The 23,771-nt window shown below is 49.7% G+C and overlaps 2 protein-coding genes and 1 non-coding gene across 3 annotated transcripts; 1 reads left to right on the top strand and 2 right to left on the bottom strand.

Annotated features, from left to right (window-relative positions):
• Positions 1 to 229: 229 nt before the first annotated feature.
• Positions 230 to 12,955, top strand: LOC144670067 (sorting nexin-24-like). The gene is made up of 7 exons (XM_078532453.1): positions 230 to 671; positions 2,708 to 2,791; positions 6,916 to 7,020; positions 8,589 to 8,683; positions 10,407 to 10,439; positions 12,139 to 12,200; positions 12,733 to 12,955. Exons 1-7 carry the CDS (start codon positions 606 to 608, stop codon positions 12,861 to 12,863), a joined length of 576 nt encoding a protein of 191 aa, XP_078388579.1. The 5' UTR covers positions 230 to 605; the 3' UTR covers positions 12,864 to 12,955.
• A 1,318-nt stretch (positions 12,956 to 14,273) lies between these two features.
• On the bottom strand, positions 14,274 to 21,809 carry LOC144670066 (peptidyl-prolyl cis-trans isomerase B-like). Its single transcript, XM_078532452.1, has 5 exons — positions 21,326 to 21,809; positions 19,062 to 19,175; positions 18,732 to 18,825; positions 17,934 to 18,118; positions 14,274 to 14,593 (listed from the first exon to the last, which is right to left on the bottom strand). The coding sequence occupies exons 1-5, from the start codon at positions 21,455 to 21,457 to the stop codon at positions 14,471 to 14,473; spliced, it is 648 nt and encodes a 215-aa protein (XP_078388578.1). The 5' UTR covers positions 21,458 to 21,809; the 3' UTR covers positions 14,274 to 14,470.
• LOC144670163 (small nucleolar RNA SNORA79) lies at positions 18,456 to 18,598 on the bottom strand. Its single transcript, XR_013573833.1, has one exon. It is a non-coding gene; the product is annotated as a small nucleolar RNA SNORA79 (small nucleolar RNA).
• Positions 21,810 to 23,771: the final 1,962 nt, after the last annotated feature.

Below are 23,771 nucleotides of genomic sequence, written 5' to 3'. Positions count from 1 at the left end.
GTCCAGTCCGGCTCCAGTCCGGCTCTAGCTCACATTGAGTCCGGGTTTGGCCCGGGTCCAGTCCGGGTTCAGCCCGGGTCCAGTCCGGCTCCAGCCCGGGTCCAGTCCGGCTCCAGTCCGGCTCTCGCTCACATTCAGTCCGGGTTTGGCCCGGGTTCAGTCCGGCTCTAGCCCGGGTCCAGTCCGGCTCCAGCCCGAGTCCAGTCCGGCTCCAGTCCGGCTCCAGCCCGAGTCCAGTCCGGCTCCAGTCCGGCACTCGCTCACATTGAGTCCGGGTTTGGCCCGGGTTCAGTCCGGCTCTAGCCCGGGTCCAGTCCGGCTCCAGCCCGAGTCCAGTCCGGCTCCAGTCCGGCTCTCGCTCACATTCAGTCCAGGTTTGGCCCGGGTCCAGTCCGGGTTCAGCCCGGGTCCAGTCCGGGTTCAGCCCGGGTCCAGTCCGGGTCCAGCCCGGCTCCAGTCCGGCTCCAGCCCGGGTCCAGTCCGGCTCCAGCCCGAGTCCAGTCCGGCTCTCGCTCACATTCAGTCCGGGTTTGGCCCGGCTCCAGGAGGCGGGGCTGGTTTTTCTTTCTCCGACTTGGAAACATTGAGTCCCGGAGCCGCTCGGGATGATCCAGATCCGGATCCCGTCCATCGGCCAAGAGGCGGCTACAGACTCGGAGAAAGTTCACACGGTGAGTCCGGGGGGGGGGGAGAGACAGACCCGGGGGGGGGGGGGGAGAGACAGACCCGGGGGGGGGGGGGAGAGACAGACCCGGGGGGGGGGGGGAGAGACAGACCCGGGGGGGGGGGGGAGAGACAGACCCGGGGGGGGGGGGGAGAGACAGACCCGGGGGGGGGGGAGAGACAGACCCGGGGGGGGGGGGGAGAGACAGACCCGGGGGGGGGGGGGAGAGACAGACCCGGGGGGGGGGGAGAGACAGACCGGGGGGGGGGGGAGACAGACCCGGGGGGGGGGGGGGAGAGGCCCCTGGGGTGGGGGGTCGTCCCGGCCTCTATTCTGGGGCTGATTCCCTGCAGCTTCTGTTAATGGGGCCGTCCGGTTTGGCCATTTAAACACGGTGCAGATTCTCTGGAGAGCCTACACTGTTCCTATTCAACTGTGACAGCATCACCTCTGATTCTGCACCTCCCCCCCCCCACCCCGGGGAGCCCGGGCTCCCTCTCCCCTTATCCCCAGTATCCGAGAGGGAATTCCCCGTGTGTCCCTGACCCTGTGTCTCTGTTTCTCTCTCTCTCTCTCTCTTTGTCTTCCCCTGTCTCTGCCTCATTCCCCACCCCACTCTGCCCCTCTATGTGTGTGTGTGTGTGCCCAGGGTTGGCTGTGCTCTGTTGTGTGGTGTGACATGTGTGGGATTTGGATTCTGTATCTAAGTTTCTGGGCTGTGTGTGAGTGTGAGATGTGCCTTGTGACTCTGATCACAATCCCTGTCTGGTGCTGAGGCTCCTGAACTCGGGACTGGAGAGTTGGCCTCAGTGCCCTGGATGGAGAGGGGGTTTTAAGATCGGCCAGGAATGACCTCTATCTAGTGCTTCTTTTTAGAAAGTGCGGAGATTTGGTGAGGACCTGATCAGGTTGGTTGTGATGCCTCACGTGATGGAATAGTCATAGTGCCTAGGCTCCCACTGTTGGTCCTGAGGAGGGGATCGAATCAAAATTTTTATGATTATTAATATAATTTGCAACACTGCTACAGACGACCTGTTCATGAAGACTTCAGAATCCAAGAGGATGTAGATTAAAAATGGAGGTGAGGAAGGAAATCTGCTGTCCTTACCTGGTCTGGCCTACATGTGACTCCAGACCCACAGCAATGTGGTTGACTCTTAAAAGGCCCTCTGAACAAGGGCAATAAATGCTGGCCTGGCCAGTGACGTCCACATCCCATGAATTAATTAAAAAAGAGAGCTCCTTGTGAAATGTTGGTTGAAGGAGAGGGGTCATGGGCTAAAGAGAGCATTGGATTTGTTTGTGAGGAGAGAGACTGAAAGGGAATAATCGGGGATCCAGTTAAAGGGGACAAGCTTTTTCATGGCTGGGCTCCTGAAATTTGCTCTTGTCCTCAAGAGTTTGAAATGTTTTAGTGAAATTTGCACAGGTCTGAAAAACCCAAATGGAGGACTAAACCGACAAACCTGCTGATCATCAGCAGATGTTCAAATGGCCCCCTGAACACACAGATATATAGAGCTTGTTTGGTTAAGAATCTCTATTTGCGCAGATATAGCACGTAACCATAGCAACACCACATTGTAAGACATTGCCAATAACCATGGCAACACGATGTGCTGTATTTGAGTTATAAAGCAGGACCTGTGTTTTGAATGGAGCTGATTTGATGGGCGATTTGATTATCTGACTGTTTGAGCCATTCTTGGAGTGACACTGGGGAGTGTGGGGGGGAGGTGGGAGGTGATAATTAGTGCAGGAGATTCAGACTTGGGCTGCGGGTGATCCCAGGACTTGCGGTGGGGGGTGGGGGGGTGGTCAGAGGGCTCCCTGTGTCCAAGGCTGGAGGTGGTCAGTTTCCTCGAGGCTGGAATCTTAGCTCTTGGGGCAAAAGGGATCAAAGGGTATGGGGAGAAAGCGGGAGCAGGCTATTGAGTTGGATGATCAGCCATGATCATATTGAATGTCGGAGAAGGCTCGAAGGGCCGAATGGCCTGCTCCTAGTTTCTATGTTTCTATTGACGCTGTTTCTTGTTACAGGTTTTCCAAATTGAAGTTCTCAACAATGGCAGGAAACACTTGGTGGAGCGGAGATACCGAGACTTCCAAGCTCTGCACAAAAAGGTCAGATCGCTGGCTCCTCGCTGACCCCTGGCCTGGTGCCTTCTCCCCAATGAGTCAGTGTGCGCCTCATGTTAATCCACATCCAATACCCAGACCCTGCTGCTGTGGTTAACATCTGCTGGGATCTCCGGCCTCGGGCTAGGGATGGGAGAAACCAGCCCAGGTTCCAGGCTCCAACCCCTGCAGTGACCAATGGGATTGGGTTTTGGACAGGACTCTGTGTGGCTCCCAATAGTGGAATAACTGGCTGCCCTGGCAAGCCCATCTTTACCTTGGGAAGATATTGCTGGCATTCTGGGGGGGGCGGGTGGGGGGGTGTCCCATGACCATCTTCAATTTAAACAAAGCCAATTACTTAGACATGAGAGGAGAACTAGCCAGGGTTGATGGGATAAATAGACCAAAAGGTGTGGCAGTAAATAAACAGTGGGAAACATTTAAAGAAACAATTCAAAATGTTCAACAAAAATAAATTCCAACAAACAAAAATTCAGCAACAAAGACCCATCATGGCTCATTCAGGAAGGTTAGGATAGGTTTAGAGGGGATGTGAGGAAGACTTTTTTCACCCAGAGGGTGGTGGGAATCTGGAAATCACTGCCTGAAAGGGTGGTAGAGGCAGAAATCCTCATAACATTTAAGAAGTATTTGGATGTGCACTTGCGATGCCATAGCATACAAGGCTATGGGCCTAGTGCTGGAAAATGTGATTAGAATAGTTAGGGTCTTGTTTGACCGGCACAAACTCGATGGGCCGAAGGGCCTTTTTCTATGCTGTAGACCTCTATGACTTTTTGGTGGGGTCTTTGTGATAACTTCACCAGTATGACTATTAAGGTAGCTTCAGAGGACTGAGGGTATCGCAGCTCCATCACTGATCCTTCAGCTCTCAGATTTGTTTTTTTATTATTTTATGGGATGTGGGCTTCGCCGGCTGGGCCAGCACTTATTGCCCATCCCTAGTTGCCCCTTGAGAAGGTGGTGGTGAGCTGCCTTCTTGAACCGCTGCAGTCCATGTGGTGTAGGTACATCCACAGTGCCGTTAGGGAGGGAATTCTGGGATTTTGACCCAGCGACAGTGAAGGAACGGCCAATATATTTCCAAGTCAGGATGGTGAGTGGCTTGGAGGGGAACTTCCAGGGCAACTTCCTGCTGCCCTTGGATTGTGGGTTTGGAAAGTGCTGTCTATGGAGCCTTGGTGAATTCCTGCAGTGCATCCTGTAGATGGTACACACACTGCTGCCACTGTGCGTTGGTGGTGGAGGGAATGCATCGCTCAAAGGGTGGTGTAGGTGACAACAGTTTTGATTCATGCAGCACCAGTACTAAGGAAAGGGGGAGCTGTCCCAATGGGACAGACTCCACTTAAACCAAGCTGGGGCCTATAACCCGGCATAACTAGGTTGCAGATAGGGATTTAAACCAAAAGAAAAAAGGGGGAGAGTGTTCACGAAGGGGGAATTTCATAACTCTACAGAGAAAAGTCAAGGCCCCCAAAGCTGTGTAATAAAGAGAAGCAGAGTCTGAGAAAGAGAACCAAATGTTTAATGGTAAAACTACACCAGGAACCAGAGTTAAGATTTTGGGGTAAGAGGTGCAGAGGGAATGTGAGGAAGAATTTTTTTTAGAAAGTGAATGATAAAGACCTGGAACTCACTGCCAAAGAGGGTGGTGGAAACAGAAACAGGGAAGAGTCATTTCAAAAGGAAATTGGATGGTCACTCGAGGGAAATAAACCTGCAGGGCTGGCGGGGCCAGTGCGGGGCCAGTGCCGGGCTGGCGGGGCCAGTGCGGGGACGGCGGGGCCAGTGCGGGAACGGCGGGGCCAGTGCGGGGACGGCGGGGCCAGTGCGGGGTTGGTGGGGACGGTAGGGACAGTGGGGCCAGTGCAGGGCCAGTGGGGCCAGTGCAGGAATGGCGGGGATGGCTGAGCCAGTGTGGGGACGGCGGGGGAATTAATGACACAAATAGAATTAAATGGGTTAGGTCTAATCTCCGTTACAGAGACATAGTTACACAGTGACCAAGGCTGGGATTAAACATTCCAGAGTACTTGATGTTTTGAAAAGAGGGTGAATGGAGCAGACAATAACCCTGATATTAAAGGATGACATACGGGCAGTAATGAGGAAGGATCCTGACTTGGAAGAACAGGAAATAGAATCAATGCAGGTAGATGTAAAAATTAGCAAGTGTCAGAAATGCAGCTGGGAATAGTTTATAGGCACCTTAACAGTAGCTATACTGTTGGACAGAGCATTAATCAAGAAATAAGAGGGGCTTATAACAAAATCAATTCAATAATTGTGGGGGCTTTAATCTTCAAGTCGACGGTACAAATTAAATTGGCAAAAGTAGTTTTGAAGATTAGTTCATAGAATGTATTTGAAACAGTTTCTGAGAATAGATCATGGCTGTACCTGCCCTGGGAGTGTTTGATGGGGACAGTGTAGAGGGAGCTTTACTCTGTATCTAACCCCATGCTGTACCTGTCCTGGGAGTGTTTGATGGGGACAGTGTAGAGGGAGCTTTACTCTGTGTCTAACCCTATGCTGCACCTGTCCTGGGAGTGTTTGATGGGGACAGTGTAGAGGGAGCTTTATTCTGTATCTAACTCCGTGCTGTACCTGTCTTGGGAGTGTTTGATGGGGACAGTGTAGAGGGAGCTTTATTCTGTATCTAACCCTGTGCTGTACCTGTCCTGGGAGTGTTTGATGGGGACAGTGTAAAGGGAGCTTTACTCTGTATCTAACCCCATGCTGTACCTGTCCTGGTAGTGTTTGATGGGGACAGTGCAGAGGGAGCTTTACTCTGTATCTAACCCTGTGCTGTACCTGTCCTGGGAGTGTTTGATGGGGACAGTGTAGAGGGAGCTTTACTCTGTATCTAACCCCATGCTGTACCTGTCCTGGGAATGTTTGATGGGGACAGTGTAGAGGGAGCTTTATTCTGTATCTAACTCCGTGCTGTACCTGTCCTGGGAGTGTTTGATGGGGACAGCGTAGAGGGAGCTTTACTCTGTATCTAACCCCGTGCTGTACCTGCCCTGGGAGTGTTTGATGGGGACAGTGTAGAGGGAGCTTTACTCTGTATCTAACCCTGTGCTGTACCTGTCCTGGGAATGTTTGATGGGGACAGTGTAGAGGGAGCTTTACTCTGTATCTAACCCCGTGCTGTCCCTGTCCTGGGAGTGTTTGATGAGGACAGTGTAGAGGGAGCTTTACTCTGTATCTGACCCTGTGCTGTACCTGCCCTTGGAGTGTTTGATGGGGACAGTGTAGAGGGAGCTTTACTCTGTATCTACCCCATGCTGTACCTGCCCTGGGAGTGTTTGATGGGGACAGTGTAGAGGGAGCTTTACTCTGTATTTAACCCCGTGCTGTACCTGCCCTGGGAGTGTTTGATGGGGACAGTGTAGAGGGAGCTTTACTCTGTATCTAACCCTGTGCTGTACCTGCCCTGGGAATGCTCAGTAATGAAACTGTGCCCAAATTGGGGAAGTGTCCCATCTTCATTTCTCCGTCTAATCCCTTTTGTTGGACATGCTGCTGGTATTTCTGGTGTGTGTGCGTTCTCGGGAGGTCACTGGTCTGTAATCTGTCTCGGGGTCCCCGGACAGACTCCTATGTCACTGCCCATCCTGTTTAGAATAATCCTGACATTTGCTGCCAACAGATATTTGACGAGGCTGAGCAGGAGGCTCGTGCCAGTGAAGGGACGCCGAGGAAGTAAGAGCTAATTACAGTCCGATGATGTCAGTGAGATTGAGTTACTGCTTGATTTGAATGCGTGCTTGACATTGCAGCGCTCCTGATAACACAGCACAGCCGGTCAGTGAAAGCGCTGACATCTCAGGACACAAGAGAATCATCCAGACTGTCCCCACCGTCACCCAATCAGTGCAGATGTGGAGGGGCAATGGATGGGTTTGTGGTCGCGTCCAATCCACCCACTTGGCGCGGGTAATAGCAGGAGGAATATAGTCCTTGACCCGGTCTGCCTATCACTGCCCCCACCCCTCACAATGTAGAACACTCCACCCTCTCCCAAACTCCGGGGTGAGGGGGATTTTCCCGGCTCCCAGTTCACGGTCTGACCTGTTTCCCTTGTTTCTTTCCAACAGTTAAAAAAAACGACAAAGACGCCAGACTTCCCACCAAAACGAGGCCTGAACCGAAGACCCAAAGCCCTAGAGCAGAAGAGGACTGGATTGGAGGCGTATTTACAGGTCAGGCACAAGGAGAGACTGAAGCTGAGTTTTACACCTAGACAGCAATCCTTCAGAATCTTGAGTTTCTTTTCATGAAAAATTATTAAATAAGATTTAATAACGTCGTATCAGTGGCTACCACTTGTGTCTGACCCCGAGATTTGGCCGGAAACCCTGAGAATTATCTAGAATCTAGTCTGAGTGCCTCAACGCAATACCAAGGGAGTGCTGCACTGTCGGAGGGTCAGCACTGAGGGAGTGCTGCACTGTCGGAGGGTCAGTACTGAGGGAGAGTTGCACTGTCGGAGGGTCAGTACTGAGGGAGAGTTGCACTGTCGGAGGGTCAGTACTGAGGGAGAGTTGCACTGTCGGAGGGTCAGTACTGAGGGAGTGCTGCACTGTCGGAGGGTCAGTACTGAGGGAGAGTTGCACTGTCGGAGGGTCAGTACTGAGGGAGAGTTGCACTGTCGGAGGGTCAGTACTGAGGGAGAGTTGCACTGTCGGAGGGTCAGTACTGAGGGAGAGTTGCACTGTCGGAGGGTCACTACTGAGGGAGAGTTGCACTGTCGGAGGGTCAGTACTGAGGGAGAGTTGCACTGTCGGAGGGTCAGTACTGAGGGAGAGTTGCACTGTCGGAGGGTCAGTACTGAGGGAGAGTTGCACTTTCGGAGGGTCAGTACTGAGGGAGAGTTGCACTGTCGGAGGGTCAGTACTGAGGGAGAGTTGCACTGTCGGAGGGTCAATACTGAGGGAGAGTTGCACTGTCGGAGGGTCAGTACTGAGGGAGAGTTGCACTGTCGGAGGGTCAGTACTGAGGGAGAGTTGCACTGTCGGAGGGTCAGTACTGAGGGAGAGCTGCGCTGTCGGAGGGTCAGTACTGAGGGAGTGCTGCACTGTCGGAGGGTCAGTACTGAGGGAGAGTTGCGCTGTCGGAGGGTCAGTACTGAGGGAGAGCTGCACTGTCGGAGGGTCAGTACTGAGGGAGAGCTGCACTGTCGGAGGGTCAGTACTGAGGGAGAGTTGCACTGTCGGAGGGTCAATACTGAGGGAGAGTTGCACTGTCGGAGGGTCAGTACTGAGGGAGAGTTGCACTGTCGGAGGGTCAGTACTGAGGGAGAGTTGCACTGTCGGAGGGTCAGTACTGAGGGAGAGCTGCGCTGTCGGAGGGTCAGTACTGAGGGAGTGCTGCACTGTCGGAGGGTCAGTACTGAGGGAGAGTTGCGCTGTCGGAGGGTCAGTACTGAGGGAGAGCTGCACTGTCGGAGGGTCAGTACTGAGGGAGAGCTGCACTGTCGGAGGGTCAGTACTGAGGGAGAGTTGCACTGTCGGAGGGTGTGGGGTTGCGGGTATGGGGGGCTGGGATGTGGGATCATTTGTGGGGGGGCGTCACGGGGGCGAGGTCTGGGGTGTGGGGTCATGGGGGCTGGGGTGTGGGGTCACGGGGGCAGGGGTCAGGTTGGATAGTTTGGTTTGGGTTGGGGTCAAAGGGCTTTTGAGCAAGGTGACCAGGCTGAGGGTTTAACAGTTTGCAGAGGAGCAGGAGTTTACACTTTAGACAGACTGGGTTTTCTCTCTTTCTGACACAGGGTCTCGTGTGTGACAATCAGCATCTGTCCCGGGAAATCCTAGACTTCCTCAACATCAAACATATCCCAGCTGGAAAGCAGACGAATACATTGAGGTCAGTCTCTCATCCTCAGGGGCTCTTTATGTTTCACTCCCCGCTACTCCTGGGCTTGTTTTTGATTGCAGGAGTCACAAGTAAACCAGTCACAGAGAGTCAGCTTGTATTCCTGAGGTTAGAAGATTTGGGGTGTTTCTCAAGATTAAACAAGGAGAAATGGGGAGTCTCGAACTGGGGGTCCCAGTCTCAGGATATGGGCTCGTCCATTTCAGAATGAGTTAAGGAGAAATTTCTTCACTCTGGGATTGTGAACCTTGGGAATTCTCTATCCCGGAGGGCTGTGAGTCTTGGGAATTCTCTATCCCGGAGGGCTGAGAGTCTTGGGAATTCTCTATCCCGGAGGGCTGAGAGTCTTAGGAATTCTCTATCCTTGAGGGCTGAGAATCTTGGGAATTCTCTATCCCGGAGGGCTGAGAATCTTGGGAATTCTCTATCCCGGAGGGCTGAGAATCTTGGGAATTCTCTATCCCGGAGGGCTGAGAATCTTGGGAATTCTCTATTCCAGAGGGCTGTGAGTCTTGGGAATTCTCTATCCTGGAGGGCTGTGAGTCTTGGGAGTTCTCTATCCTGGAGGGCTGAGAGTCTTGGGAATTCTCTATCCTGGAGGGCTGAGAGTCTTGGGAATTCTCTACCCTGGAGGGCTGAGAGTCTTGGGAATTCTCTATCCTGGAGGGCTGTGGATCTTGGGAATTTTCTATCCCAGAAGGCTGTGAATCTTGGGAATTCTCTATCCCGGAGGTTTGTGAACGTTCCATCATTGAGTATGTTCAAGACAGAGGTTGGGTTGTGGATATTGAGTAACATGGGGATAAGTCAATGGAGTTAAAATCAGATCAGCCAGAATCTACTAGAATAACGGAACAGGCTTGAGGGGCTGAATGGCTTCGTCCTTGTCTTTTACCATCATAGAGAAATTTTGGAAGGGATTGTTAGATAGTCACAGATGTTATAACTCTAAACATCTTTAATTTGGAATCTGGCTATTCAAATTCTTAGCAAGGGAAATGTCCCCCGTCTCTCTCTGTCTGAATCCTCCACCTGGTGGTTATGATAAAGAATGGCAGCTCCCAGTTCCCTGGAATGATGGGTCGGGGTCAGTGCCAAAGTCTTAGGATTCCTAACATGAATATATCCGTGCATCTTCCACGGCCATCGCACAGGTCAATGCCATGGCAACAGCCTCCACGTTGGAATGATGCTCTGCTCCTTCCTGGCTTGATATTTATACATGAGAACATTTTTGCTCCAGCGTTTTGAGTGCAGTTTTTCCACGTTCTGAGGAGTTCTCTCAGGAGCCTGTTCTTTGATTGATGGATAGGGCTAAAGCTCAGTTAAAGGACAGAAGAAGGGAGGTGAGGCAAATTGCAGGAACAGAGAGAGCTGGGTGGGGTGTAAGGAAACAAAACTTAAAATTTAGCAGGGTTAAAGTCCAAGATCCCAGGTGATTATTTTTTTTAATTGAGGAATTGGATGCCAAAACAAAAGTTCTATCCAAACCTTTTTACAAAGCTCTGATTCGGCCTACACTGCACAATTGTTTAATTTTAGGTGATTTTATAGGATAGGGATTTGAGAATCAAGGCATGATGGAGGAACCGATGAGGGGCACACTAACTAAGGTGACATTGATGGAGCTCGAGAGGACGCGGTGTGATAGAAATTTCAGTCTTGCTCTGTTTCTCCCGCTTTGTTCTGATCTAATGTCATTCCTTTTCTTTAGTATCCTGGAACAACTTGACTTGCAAAACTACAGGTGAGCACCAGAAAGGCCTGCAGCTCTCCTCACCGACCTCCTGAATTTCACCCTCTGTGAACTAGTATTCTAACCTGCACCCAATCCAGTCACTTCACTGCTCACGTTGGCTCCTGGTTTGGCAACACCTCATTTAAAATTTATAAAATTCTTATCAATGTTCAAATCCCTCCCGTGGCCCCTCCTCTGTAACCTCCTCCGGCTTGACAACCCTTTGGGATCTCTAATTCAGGCCTGATGTACGCCTCCCATTTTTATTGGAGCATCATTGGCGACTGTGCCTTTAGCTGCCTCGGCCCCGAACCCTAGAATTCATTCCGAAACCTCACGGTGCTCTCATCAAGCACTGAGTAAAACTAACTACTTTGATTGAGCTTTTGGTCATCCATCTTAACATCTACCACTTTAGCTCCCTGTCAGTTTAAAGTTCTCTCTACACTGTCGCCATCAAACACTCCCAGGGCAGGTACAGCATGGGGTTAGATACAGAGTAAAGCTCCCTCTACACTGTCCCCATCAAACACTCCCAGGACAGGTACAGCATGGGGTTAGATACAGAGTAAAGCTCCCTCTACACTGTCCCCATCAAACACTCCCAGGACAGGTACAACATGGGGTTAGATACAGAGTAAAGCTCCCTCTACACTGCCCCCATCAAACACTCCCAGGACAGGTACAGCACGGGGTTAGATACAGAGTAAAGCTCCCTCTACACCGTCCCCATCAAACACTCCCAGGACAGGTACAGCACGGGGTTAGATACAGAGTAAAGCTCCCTCTACACTGTCCCCCATCAAACACTCCCAGGACAGGTACAGCACAGGGTTAGATACAGAGTAAAGCTCCCTCTGCACTGTCCCCATCAAACACTCCCAGGACAGGTACAGCACAGGGCTAGATAGAGAGTAAAGCTCCCTCTACACTGTCCCCATCAAACACTCCCTGGACAGGTACAGCACGGGTTTAGATACAGAGTAAAGCTCCCTCTACACTGCCCCCATCAAACATTCCCAGGACAGGTACAGCACAGGGTTAGATACAGAGTAAAGCTCCCTCTACACTGTCCCCATCAAACATTCCCAGGACAGGTACAGCACAGGGTTAGATACAGAGTAAAACCCCCTCTACACTGTCCCCATCAAACACTCCCAGGACAGGTACAGTACGGGGTTAGATACAGAGTAAAGCTCCCTCTACACTGTCCCCATCAAACACTCTCAGGACAGGTACAGCACGGGGTTAGATACAGAGTAAAGCTCCCTCTACACTGTCCCCATCAAACACTCCCAGGACGGGTACAGCACGGAGTTAGATACAGGGTAAAGCTCCCTCTACACTGTCCCCATCAAACACTCCCAGGACAGGTACAGCACGGGGTTAGATACAGAGTAAAGCTCCCTCTGCACTGTCCCCATCAAACACTCCCAGGACAGGTACAGCATGGGGTTAGATACCAAGTAAAGCTCCCTCTACACTGCCCCCATCAAACACTCCCAGGGCAGGTACAGCACGGGGTTAGATACAGAGTAAAGCTCCCTCTACACTGCCCCCATCAAACACTCCCAGGACAGGTACAGCACGGGGTTAGATACAGAGTAAAGCTCCGTCTACACTGTCCCCATCAAACACTCTCAGGATAGGTAGTGGGGGAATAAGAATTCGATGCAGTGATTTTCTCACTAAGCTGCTTCTCTTTCAGGTGTTTCTGTCACCAGGTGGTCACTTTCACAAAAGATGCCTTTGCTCATCCGAGTACAACAGGTAATAGGGGTGACGAAAGCTGGGGTGGGGAGGGGGTTGCTGTGAGACGTTGTTAATGAGCAATGCAGAGAAGAGGAGGAACTATGGTTGTGGGCAGGGCAGGCAGCACTCTGAGGGAACATGGGAAACAATGGTTCCAAGGGTAATTATTATTATTATTATGGTGGAAACACAGTCATAGAGGGAATGGGCCAGCTCTCAGGGGAGGGCCTAAGTCTGGGAGACCATGGGGAAGCAGGCAGAGTGCTACACTGTCACAGGGCAAGTACTGAGGGGGTGCTGCACTGCCGCAGGGCAGGTACTGAGGGAGCGCTGCATTGTTATAGTTCGTGAGATTGTGCTGTGATGCTAATGGTTTGCTAATGATTTCTGCTGTTGAAAAGCTAAATGCCCAATGGGGAAACTTGGCAATGTTCCCATCTGACAAGCTGGCCTGTGAATGTTCAGCTTATTTATTATTCTTCTTGGTCATTCTGACCTCTGAAACCAGGACTGTTTGGCCAGAACTCAGCGTTGTCTCCTTGCTTTCCAGACCTGCTCCCTAATGTGACTGTGATGGGTGTTCTTCAGGGATTATACCTCAGTGATCCTGAAACCCAGAATGAAGTGGACTCTGCTGAAACAGTGCGACTGCACATTCCTGGACCAGAAAGCATTGTCTGATGCCTGACTTTTCACTAATATTTACTGGGAAAGGAGCTTTTCTCCAAGTAAAACAGTCTGCTATTGAATATCATTAAACCCCATCTTTTCCACTTCAGTGTTTCATTGTACCACATTTCCTGGCTAAGGTAGTTCTCAGTAGCACATGGCCCGATTGGGTGATGAGGGGCATTAACCTTTCATGTCTTGAGGGGGTTGTTATCCCATCAGTGGGCTGGGAGGCTCATGTGAAATGGCCTGACGAATCCAAACTTGGTTCATCCCATGATGACTCACTCACTAATGACCTGAGTAAAGTGGAAAACATGTCTGTGATGTGGTCGGTACTGCTCTAAGACTGGAGCACAGCTGGTATTTGTAACCCCATGCTGTATCTGCCCTGGGAGTGTTTCACTTTGAACATATATCATTATGTTCTTTTCACCAGTAAATCTTTACATTGTTTAATCTTACATCATAAATAGAGTTTGTGTCTAGCAACGTGCTATTGGAACCTGGGCTTATAATGCAGATAATCTTCACTCCAACTAACTGTAATTGGCTTCCAACACATTTAATTTGCTGCTGTTAGTTGGGTTAGAGTTACAGTAGTGTGTGGGTTGGTGGATTATCTGGGAATGTCCCCTCCAAATCACCCCCCCCCCCATCCAGCTCGCAACTGTGTCCATTGCAGTGGGAGCAGAGACAGACCGAGCAGTCACTGACTCTGAACAAGTTCATGTCTACTACCTGACCAACACTGGTTGGTGCTGTTTGCTGATGAGGAACTGGGAGAGAAAGGATTTATTGTGCCTGGTTAGCATTCCTGTGGTGGCGAATGATTCATATTTCACCAAGGCTGCTGCTAATGTTGAGTGTTTGCGCCTGGTACACAGTGAATGAGGGAGCCAGGAGTGTGCACACAGGGTCTTGGGGTTCATCACAGACACTCAGTTCTCAGCACTGGGTTGTAACTATCTATTTCCCCTCCCTTGCTTTCCCAGATTCTGTTGGGGAACAAAATAGTCTCTGCCCCTCCCCACCGAAATTCATAAGCCTGTGTATTCCCAGCTCGGTGACAATCATGCCCCCTCACCGCCAGAGCCAGGGGGGGGTTACATGTGTGGGGTATTGTGTATACGCAGACCCCAGTGCAAGAACAAGCACCCTGTAGCAGTTTAAAGTGTAATAAATGAAGTTTATCCACAACATGAGTGGAAGAATGTGAATACAGCTCTGAAGAGTCATATGGACTCAAAACATTAACTGTTTCTCTCTCCACAGCTGTTGCCAGACCTGCTGAGTTTTTCCAGCATTTTGTGTTTTTAAAACAGGATCCAGTTTTCTGAAGGGGCTGTATATTCTGATTGTAGTTATGAGGAGGGGTCAAATTTGGCTGGAGGTACACACAAATTACACAATAAAACAGACTACTAGAAAACCCATCATGTTTATTGTTGCTGTGTACATTTTTTACAAACTGGTAAGAACCAGATTCCGGAATGTTCAGATATCTACACAGCCTGGAAGCCCAGGATCAAGTTTAACGTAACAGTTTGGTTGCTGGGGTTGAAAGTGTGATGGGCAGAAAGCCCAGTTTCTGCAGCTCCCTGCCCATCACAGACAGTTCACTCTTTTGCAATGGCATAAGGTTTTTCCACCTCTATCTTGCCACAGTCTGCGATGACCACATCTTTCAGTGGTTTATCTCGGCTGTCTGTCTTTGAAGCCTCAATTTTTTTCACAACATCCTGTAACAAGGAAAAATAAACAGCATTAAATTCTTGAACCCACACAAGGAAATCTATTCAACATGACAGTCAGGAGCTCCTTGCTACACACGGTGTGACTTGTGCATACCCGTTAGCGCTAGACGCAAATATTCCAACGCTCCTGGCAGCCTTCCATAACGATCATCTCATTGAAAGCTCTACTACCCTCTATCCTTACTCATACCAACTCCTATTCACCGCACTGCCTCCCAGCCTGGCATCACCTCATCCCTGAGTTTGAACCCCTCCACGGCCTCAGCCCTCTGTCTCTAACCCTTTCCAGTCCTATAACACAAATCTCTACACTCTAATTCTGGCCTCAAGTATCCTCAATTTTAATCACTGCCATGCCTTTTACTGCCCGAGCCCTAAGCTCTGGAGTTAAATTTAACTCCTCAGAACTGAAGGTCGGTAGAAACAAGATGGGTTTTATGCTTTAGAAAGAGGGAGGAGGATACCTCCTGTTTTAACACAGCAGTGGGTAAAGGCTGAGTTGTTTAAACCCCAGAGGGAAGCTTGAACAACTGTCATAACCTATATTTTCAATTGGTATGTTTGAGATGCAGCTGTGAATTCAGGAATTAGACCACTGAGTCTCGAGGCTTTTTTATATAACACTAAATTAAACATTTATTAATTTACAACAAATTAAACACATCTACAAATTACTACTATAATAACTTTTAAATAAATCCCCAAATTAATCACTCCCAGGTAAATCTCCACTAAAGGCAACAATAACCCATAGATTTTAAACAGACACCAGGCAAAGCACATTTGACCTTAAATTCAAAATAAGGTTCCTTTGCAGACAGTGGAAGGCTTACAGGCTGGTTAGACCTTAAATGCATGACCTTAATGTCTTACACACAAAAACTCCTTTCTGTTTATACCTAGCTTTTCCTTTGAATGTAAATTTTCCATTCTGTCATCAGGCTTTTAATGTACATCTTCTAACAATATCCTTTCATTCCACCAACTTTATTAGTAAGCTGAAAAAAATAAACATTGCTTGGTGTCTTCTAGCAAGATGCAAGATTTTACTCCCACTCCTGAATGCTTTATTCAACCAATGCAAATTTATACTTTTACCTTCTATCCTCCTTATGGTTATCTAATTAACATCTCAAAACTACTATACAAAGCACCCAGACTATCTGGCTTTAATCCAATTAAGACACTCAAACACAGACCCAACTACAATTCTGTTTTAAAAATAATTTCCAATAACATTATAGACATTAATATCTCTTCATGACACACATTCCGCTATTCACACTCACTCTGGACAAATGCTTTGTTTCTTTATTACAACCATTCCCACTCCTTTTGCATTGTGCTCCGTGACATCTTTGTGATTTAATCTCTCCCACCCTCTACCCTATCCCAGAACCCTTTTAATCTTCCACCACCCACCCGTCAATGGTTAAAAACCCATCACATTTCTACCTTCCTTCAGTTCTGAAGTCATATTCAACTCAAACCATTAACTCCCTTTCTCTCTCCGCAGTTGCTGCCAGACCTGAGTATTCCCAGTATTTTGTTTTTATTTCAGATTTCCAGCATCTGCAGTATTTTACTTGTATCCCACCTCTCAGGGAAAGGGATCAGTAACTAAGATGGAGGAGCTGTGGTACGCGAAGGGGCGGGGGAGTAAACAGCAGGACCCCGTTCCTGAGGGCAGCAGCTCACTCTGGGATTGTACTATGCTGGGCTGTCAAGACAACACATCCCGCCTCACGTATTCTTTTCAGCAGGAACCAGAGCCTGTGACCCCGCCCCCACTCTATACATTTTTCAGGCATCCTGCCCACCTCCCCAGTGTGAAACCTGTGGAAGAAAGGGGCATTCCCACAACACATGGCACTGTGGCAGCAATGAGGCAGGGAAGAGGAGGAATAGCAAACCCATGGTGCACCAGGCGTGTCACCATCACTATCCATGGATAACGGAGGTAAAAGCAAAATACTGCGGATGCTGGAAATTGGAAATAAAAACAGAAAATGCTGGAAAAACTCAGCAGGTCTGACAGCATCTGTAGGGAAAGAAACAGAGTTAACATTGAGTCCATGACTCTTCTCCAGGGACACGGAGCTGTGGCTGGTAAACAGTTAAGATGCTGCCCAGCTAGCACGGTATTGAATTGTAGATCAGGTTAGTGGGGCAGTCTCTAGCCACCTGCAGTTTTCAGTCTCATTCTAGAAACTAAAAGCAGGAGTAGGCCATTCAGCCCTTTGAGCCTGCTCCGCCATTCATTATGATCATGGCTGATCATCCAACTCAATAGCCTGCTCCCGCTTTCTCCCCATACCCTTTGATCCCTTTCGCCCCAAGAGCTTTACCTAACTCCTTCTTGAAAACATACAATGTTTTGGTCTCAACTACTTTCTGTGGTAACGAATTCCACAGGCTCACCACTCACTGGGCGAAGAAATTTCTCCTCATCTCAGTCCTAAATGGTCTACCCCGTATCCTCAGTCTGTGACCCCTGGTTCTGGACTCCCCCACCATCGGGAACATCCTTCCTGCATCTACCCTGTTTAGTCCTGTTAGGATTTTATAGGTTTCTATGAGATCCCCCCTCATTCTTCTGAACTCCAGTGAATATAATCCTAATCGACTCAATCTCTCCTCATATGTCAGTCCCGCCATCCCAGGAATCAGTTGGGTAAACCTTCGCTGCACTCCCTCTATAGCAAGTACATCCTTCCTCAGATAAGGAGGCCAAAACTGCACACATATTCCAGGTGTGGTCTCACCAAGGCCCTGTACATTAGCAGCAAGACATCCCTGTTCCTGTACTCGAATCCTCTGGCTATGAAGGCCAACATACCATTTGCCTTCTTTACCGCCTGCTGCACCTACATACTTACCTTCAGCGACTGGTGTACAAGGACACCCAGGTCTCGTTGCACATTCCCCTCTCTCAATTTATAGCCATTCAGATAATAATGCCTTCCTTTTTTTGCTACCAAAATGGAAAACCTCAGATTTATCCACATTATACTGCATCTGCCATGAATTTTCCCACTCACTCAGCTTGTCCAAATCACGCTGAAGCATCTCTGCATCCTCACCCTCCCACCCAGCTTTGTGTCATCTGCAAATTTGGAGATATTACATTTCATTCCCTCATCTAAATCATTAATATATATTGTGAATAACTGGGGTCCCAGCACCGATCCCTGCGGTACCCCACTAGTCACTGCCTGCCATTCAGAAAAAGATCCGTTTATTCCTACTCTGTTTCCTGTCTGCCAATTCTGAGGGTGTTAATTAAACATGGAACGACCAGTCAAGAATAGAAAAGAATCCTTACAAATCCTTCGATGACTTTTCCAAACACAACGTGTTTGCCATCAAGCCAGCTGGTTTTGGCGGTGGTGATAAAGAATTGTGATCCGTTAGTGTCTTTGCCGGCGTTAGCCATACTGACCCACCCCGAGCCATAGTGCTTCAGCTTGAAGTTTTCATCAGGGAAACGGTCACCATAGATGCTCTTCCCTAGGGAAAGAAGGGAGGATAGAGAGAGAGAAAGGGAGAACACTCAATTAGTCCATCCCTCTCAAGTGGAAACAGCCTGAACGTTTGCATCAGCCCACAAGAACACATCAATACCGAGGGCGGGAGAAGCCGCAGAGCAATACCGAGGGCGGGAGAAGCCGCAGAGCAATACCAAGCGCAAGAGAACCCTGCTGCTTCTGGTAGACTTGTCAAAGACATTGGGAGATGAAGTCAAATTTGCTGAAGGAAAACATCAGGACAATGAAAGCCCTTCAGTGAGGCAGTGCACAGGAGAGATTAGTCAGGGGAAATTAACAGCAGCTTAACCGCAGAACAAGCATGTCTGACTCCGCAAAATTCAAAACGCAGATGGACAATTCCGGCTGTCCCAGTGCGCTCCGAGTGAAGAAAGTCACGTTTCATCTCCGATAACATAAAATCCTGAAGCCAGAACTTAGGCAGCAGGAGGAACAGTCATCGTACAGCAAACGCAGGAGCACAGTGCAAGGGTTTCTTCCGCTCTTCCCCACCGTCTGCGCGCACACGTGCTCCCCAGAGGACAGCAGACTCTCCCCTACCACCCCCACCCGACAGGAGAAATTACCACACTTACCACCAGTACCATCTCCACGGGTAAAGTCCCCTCCCTGGATCATAAACTCTTTGATGACTCGGTGGAATTTGCTACTTTTGTAGCCAAATCCTTTCTGCGGAGAAATCAGGACAGGTTAAACAGGGGAATGACAGCAGCCTTAGCCCAGTGAGCCTGTAAGTGTGCCTGTCTGACTCTGCAAAATTCAAAACACAGACAATTCAGCTGTCCCAGTGCGCTGGAGTGAAGGAAGTCGCATTGCATTTCATTTCTGATGACAAAATCCTGAAGCCAGTTCTCGAGGTAGGAGATGGGGACAGTAATCATGTAGCAAATAGAAGAAAAACTCACCTCCCCTGTTGCTAAAGCAACAAAGTTTTCAACTGTCTTCGGAACAGTCTTCCCAAAAAGACCAAATACTATGCGGCCTGCATCCTCATCGCCAATCTTAATATCAAAATACACCTAGAGGAGAGAAATCAGACAGGAGTCAGCTCACACCCCTCCAGAACAAGGCTGACTGCCAATTATGTCAACTGTGCACTGAAATCCATGTACCTTTGTTTTATATCCAACTGACTGACCTGCTCACTCCAAACTCCTGAGACCTCATTTCACTGGAGTGAGAGGCAACAGGGGAGAAGCATTTTCTAGTTTTAAGCCCATGGGCTGCAAGCTGAGTAAGTGGCGATCAGAGAGAGGAAGTATAGAGCATCTACTCACTCCAAGGCACATGACCCGCTGGATGCCAAATCTCCCTGATAAGAATTCAATACCTGGCACTCTCCACAAGATAATCAGGGAAAGATAAAATTCATTTCAAAGAAACATTGCTCCATAGTGTAATTGATCAAGAACTGTATAGGAAACACTGCCCTCCTGAAAAAGTCCTGGAGGGCACCCAGGGCAGCACACGCCAAGTTTTAAAGAACCTTCACTACAAACCTTCCTCTAGCCTGAAAAACATCCATTAATCATTACTTGTTTCCGGTCACTCCGCCAACTCAGTATCCACGTTGCTACTGTCCCATTTATTCCATGAGCTATAATTTTTCTCAAGTCTGTTATGTGCCACTGTATCAAATGCCTTTCAGAAGTCCATGTGCCAGCATTGGCCTCAACAACCCTCTGTTACTTCTTTAAAAAATACATGCAACTTAATTAAACACAATCTGCCCTTAAACCCATTCTGGCTTTCCTTCATTAACCCACATGTGCCCAGGTGACTATTAATTTTGCTCTGGATTATTATTTCTAGGATCTTCCTCACCGCTGGGGTTAAACTGACAGTTAAAGTTTGCAGTTCTCTAGTCCTCTGGCACCACCTCTGAGTCTGAGGAAGACTGGATAATTATGGCCAGTGCCTCTACAATTCCCACTCCTCTCTGTATACTTGGATGCGTCTCATCCAGTTCTGCTGCTTTATCAGCTTCAAATACAGACAGCCTATCCAATACTACCACCTTTTCAATTTTAAACCCTTGAAGTGCCCAACACACCCCCCATCCCTTCTCCATCCTCCCCCTACCTCTATCCCCTTGTCCCCACCTCCCCCATCCTCCCTTCCCCACACCTCGCCCCCCAACCCTACCCATCCCTTTCCACCCCACCCTCCATCCGGTCCCCCCTTCCCCTGTCTCCCCTCCCCTTCCCACCCCACCCTCCATCTGGTCTCCTTCCCCCACCGCACCCACCCTCCCTTCCCCATCCGTCCCCCCCACCACCACGTCCGCTCCCCCCACCCACCCTCCCCTCCCAACCCCCACCCACCCCCCCTCCCAACCCCCACCCACCCCCCCCTCCCAACCCCCACCCACCCCCCCCTCCCCACCCCCACCCACCCCCCCCTCCCCACCCCCACCCCCCTCCCCACCCCCACCCCCCTCCCCACCCCCACCCACCCCCCCCCTCCCAACCCCCATCCCATCCCCCCACCCCCTCCCAACCCCCATCCCATCCCCCCACCCCCTCCCAACCCCCATCCCATCCCCCCACTCCCCATCCCCCCTCCCAACCCCCATCCCATCCCCCCTCCCAACCCCCATCCCATCCCCCCTCCCCAACCCCCATCCCATCCCCCCTCCCCAACCCCCATTCATCCCCCCCCTCCCCAACCCCCATCCATCCCCCCCCTCCCCAATCCCCATCCATCCCCCCCCCAACCCCCATCCATCCCCCCCCCCAACCCCCATCCATCCCCCCCCCCAACCCCCATCCATCCCCCCCCCCAACCCCCATCCATCCCCCCCCCAACCCCCATCCATCCCCCCCCCAACCCCCATCCATCCCCCCCCCAACCCCCATCCATCCCCCCCCCCCAACCCCCATCCATCCCCCCACTCCCCATCCCCCCACTCCCCATCCCCCCCCTCCCAACCCCCACCCATCCCCCCCTCCCAACCCCCACCCATCCCCCCCTCCCAACCCCCACCCATCCCCCCCCTCCCAACCCACCATCCCCTTCGTCCTCCCATACCCCCCTACCGTATCCAACCCCCCCGTCCCCATCCCCCCCGTCCCCATCCCCCCCGTCCCCATCCCCCATCCCTCTCGGGACAGAGATCCACATTTCTCTGGGCCTTTGTGTGAAGTCTGTCCTGATTCCGCCCCGTTACCTTGACGGTCACTTTCGGCCCCTTTTTCTTCTCTTCTGCCTGTGAGGCCCCGGGGAGCAGGAGGAAGGTGAGGGCGGCGGTCAGCAGCGCGGCGGCGAGGAGCAGCTTCATCTTCCAGGCGGAGAGGCGCATCCGGGCACCTGGGGGCGGGGCGAGGGGCGGGACCGCCCCGCAACGTGGCGGCTGGAAGCGCCCATCGGTGCTTTGGAGAGGGGAAAGAACTCATCACTAAGATGAGCAACCGCACCCAGAGCCCGGATCAACACGCACCAACTACCACAACAATAATAATTTATTGTATCTTGCACAATCAGCGTTTTACAACATCAGCTTTACATCATCTCCAATTCCAGTTGTTGATAATTTAGTGAACCCCTCTCCTGGGAATGGTATATTCGAAGCCACACTTATTCGCATGGGTCGCAGCTAAGATAGTCCATTCCGCAGGGAGAGGAATCAAGCACTTTCTAACACAAAATATCAGGAAATGGTCTGATATTAATTGGAAATTGGAAGAAATAATACTGAAAAATAACTAGATTTTAACAATTCTCTTGAATTACTTTAAACCTTTTCGTGATATATTAGCAGTGAGTTAAAGATCACCCCTTCCCTTAGTGGTACATTCAAAAGGCGCGAACGTGCCACGTTACTCATCTGTAATTGGTCAATCAGCCGACTCCATTGGCCAATCAGAAATGAAATAATGTTAGAACCAACCAATAGAAATCCAGGTGTGAACACCAGCAGACCCGCCCCTGCCAAGAACCACGTAGCCTAGCCTTGATTTTTTTTGGACCAATGAACGCGTTTCTGCTGTTGCTAGGCAGATTTGGGTGGTCAAGCCCTGGCTGGACCAAAGGGAACTGAGGACAATGGAAAGTCCCCCATGGCTGAGTTGAGGCAAATCTGCAGTTAGGAGGGTTTAAACTGTAGCCAGGGGTAACATGGAAGATGAATTTGTAGAGTGCATCAGGGATTGTTAGAGCAATACGTTGCAGAACCTACCCAGGAACACGCTATTTTAGATCTGGTAATGTGTAATGAAGTGGGATTAATAAGAGATATCATAGTTAAAGATCCATTAGGGGGTAGCGATCATAACATGGTAGAATTTCAAATTCAGTTTGAGGGTGAGCAACTCTGATCTCAAACCTGTATCCTCAACGTAAATAAGGACAATGACAGGGGTATGAAGAAAGAATTGTCTAAAGCCAACTGAGAAAACAGACTAAGGGGAAGGTCGGTGGATGAGCAATGGCAGGCATTGAAGCAGATATTTCATAACCCTCAGCAAAAATTTATCCCAGTCAAAAAGAAGGACTCGATGAGAAGGATGAGCCACCTGTTGTTAACATAGGTGGTCAAGGAGTGTACCAATCAAAAACTAAGGCCTACAAGGCAGGAAAGACTAGTGGTAGGCCAGAGGATGGGGACTTTTTTAGGAACCAACAGTGGATGACTAAAAAGCTGATAAAGAGGGAGAAAATTGATAATGTAAGTAAATTGGCAAGAAATATAAAAACAAACAGCAAAAGCTTCTATGGGTATATAAAAAGAAAGAGAGTGGCTAAAGTGAGCGTGGGACCCTTGGAGGATACGAGTGGAGAATTGATAATGGGGAACCGGGAAATGGCAGATAATTTAAACCAACATTTTGCATCAGTCTTCACGGTGGAGGACACTATAAACACCCCAAAGATATCAGATAAGCAAGGAGCTAATGGGAGGAAAGATCTTGTAACAGTCTCTCCCAAGGGGGACAAGTATTTGACAAACTAATGGGACTAAAGGCAGACAAGTCGCCAGGACCTGATGACCTGCATCCAAGGGTTTTAAACAAAGTGGCTGCAGAGATAGTTGAGGCATTGGTCGAAATATTCCAGGACTCACTGGATTCTGGGAGGGTCCCAGCAGATTGGGAAACTGCTAATGTGACGCCCCTGTTCAAGAAGGGAGGGAGACAAAAGCAGGAAAATATAGGCCAGTCAGCCTAACATCTGTCGCTGGGAAAATGCTAGAGTCCATTATTAAGGAAGAAATAGCAGGACATTTAGAAAAGCTTAACGCAATCAAACAGAGTCAACATGGTTTTGTGAAAGGGAAATCATGTTTGACAAACTTGCTGGAGTTCTTTGAGGATATAACAAGCAGAGTTGATAAAGGGGAACCGGTAGATGTAGTGCATTTGGATTTTGAGGAGGCATTCGATAACGTGCCACATAAAAGATTATTGCACAAGATAGGAGCTCAAGGTATTGGAGGTAATGTATTAGCTTGGATTGAGGATTGATTAACATACAGAAGACAGAGAGTCGGGATTAATAGGTCTTTTTCAGGTTGGAAAGATGTAACTAGTGCCACCAGGATCAATCCGAGGGCCTCAATTATTTACTAGCTATATTAGTGACTTGGAGGAGGGGGCAGAGTGTAATGTATCCAAATT

This window comes from Cetorhinus maximus, chromosome 30 (genome assembly GCF_964194155.1).
Source record: "Cetorhinus maximus chromosome 30, sCetMax3.hap1.1, whole genome shotgun sequence".
Classification (NCBI taxonomy): Eukaryota; Metazoa; Chordata; class Chondrichthyes; order Lamniformes; family Cetorhinidae; genus Cetorhinus; species Cetorhinus maximus.
This window is presented reverse-complemented; position numbering and strand designations above follow the sequence as displayed.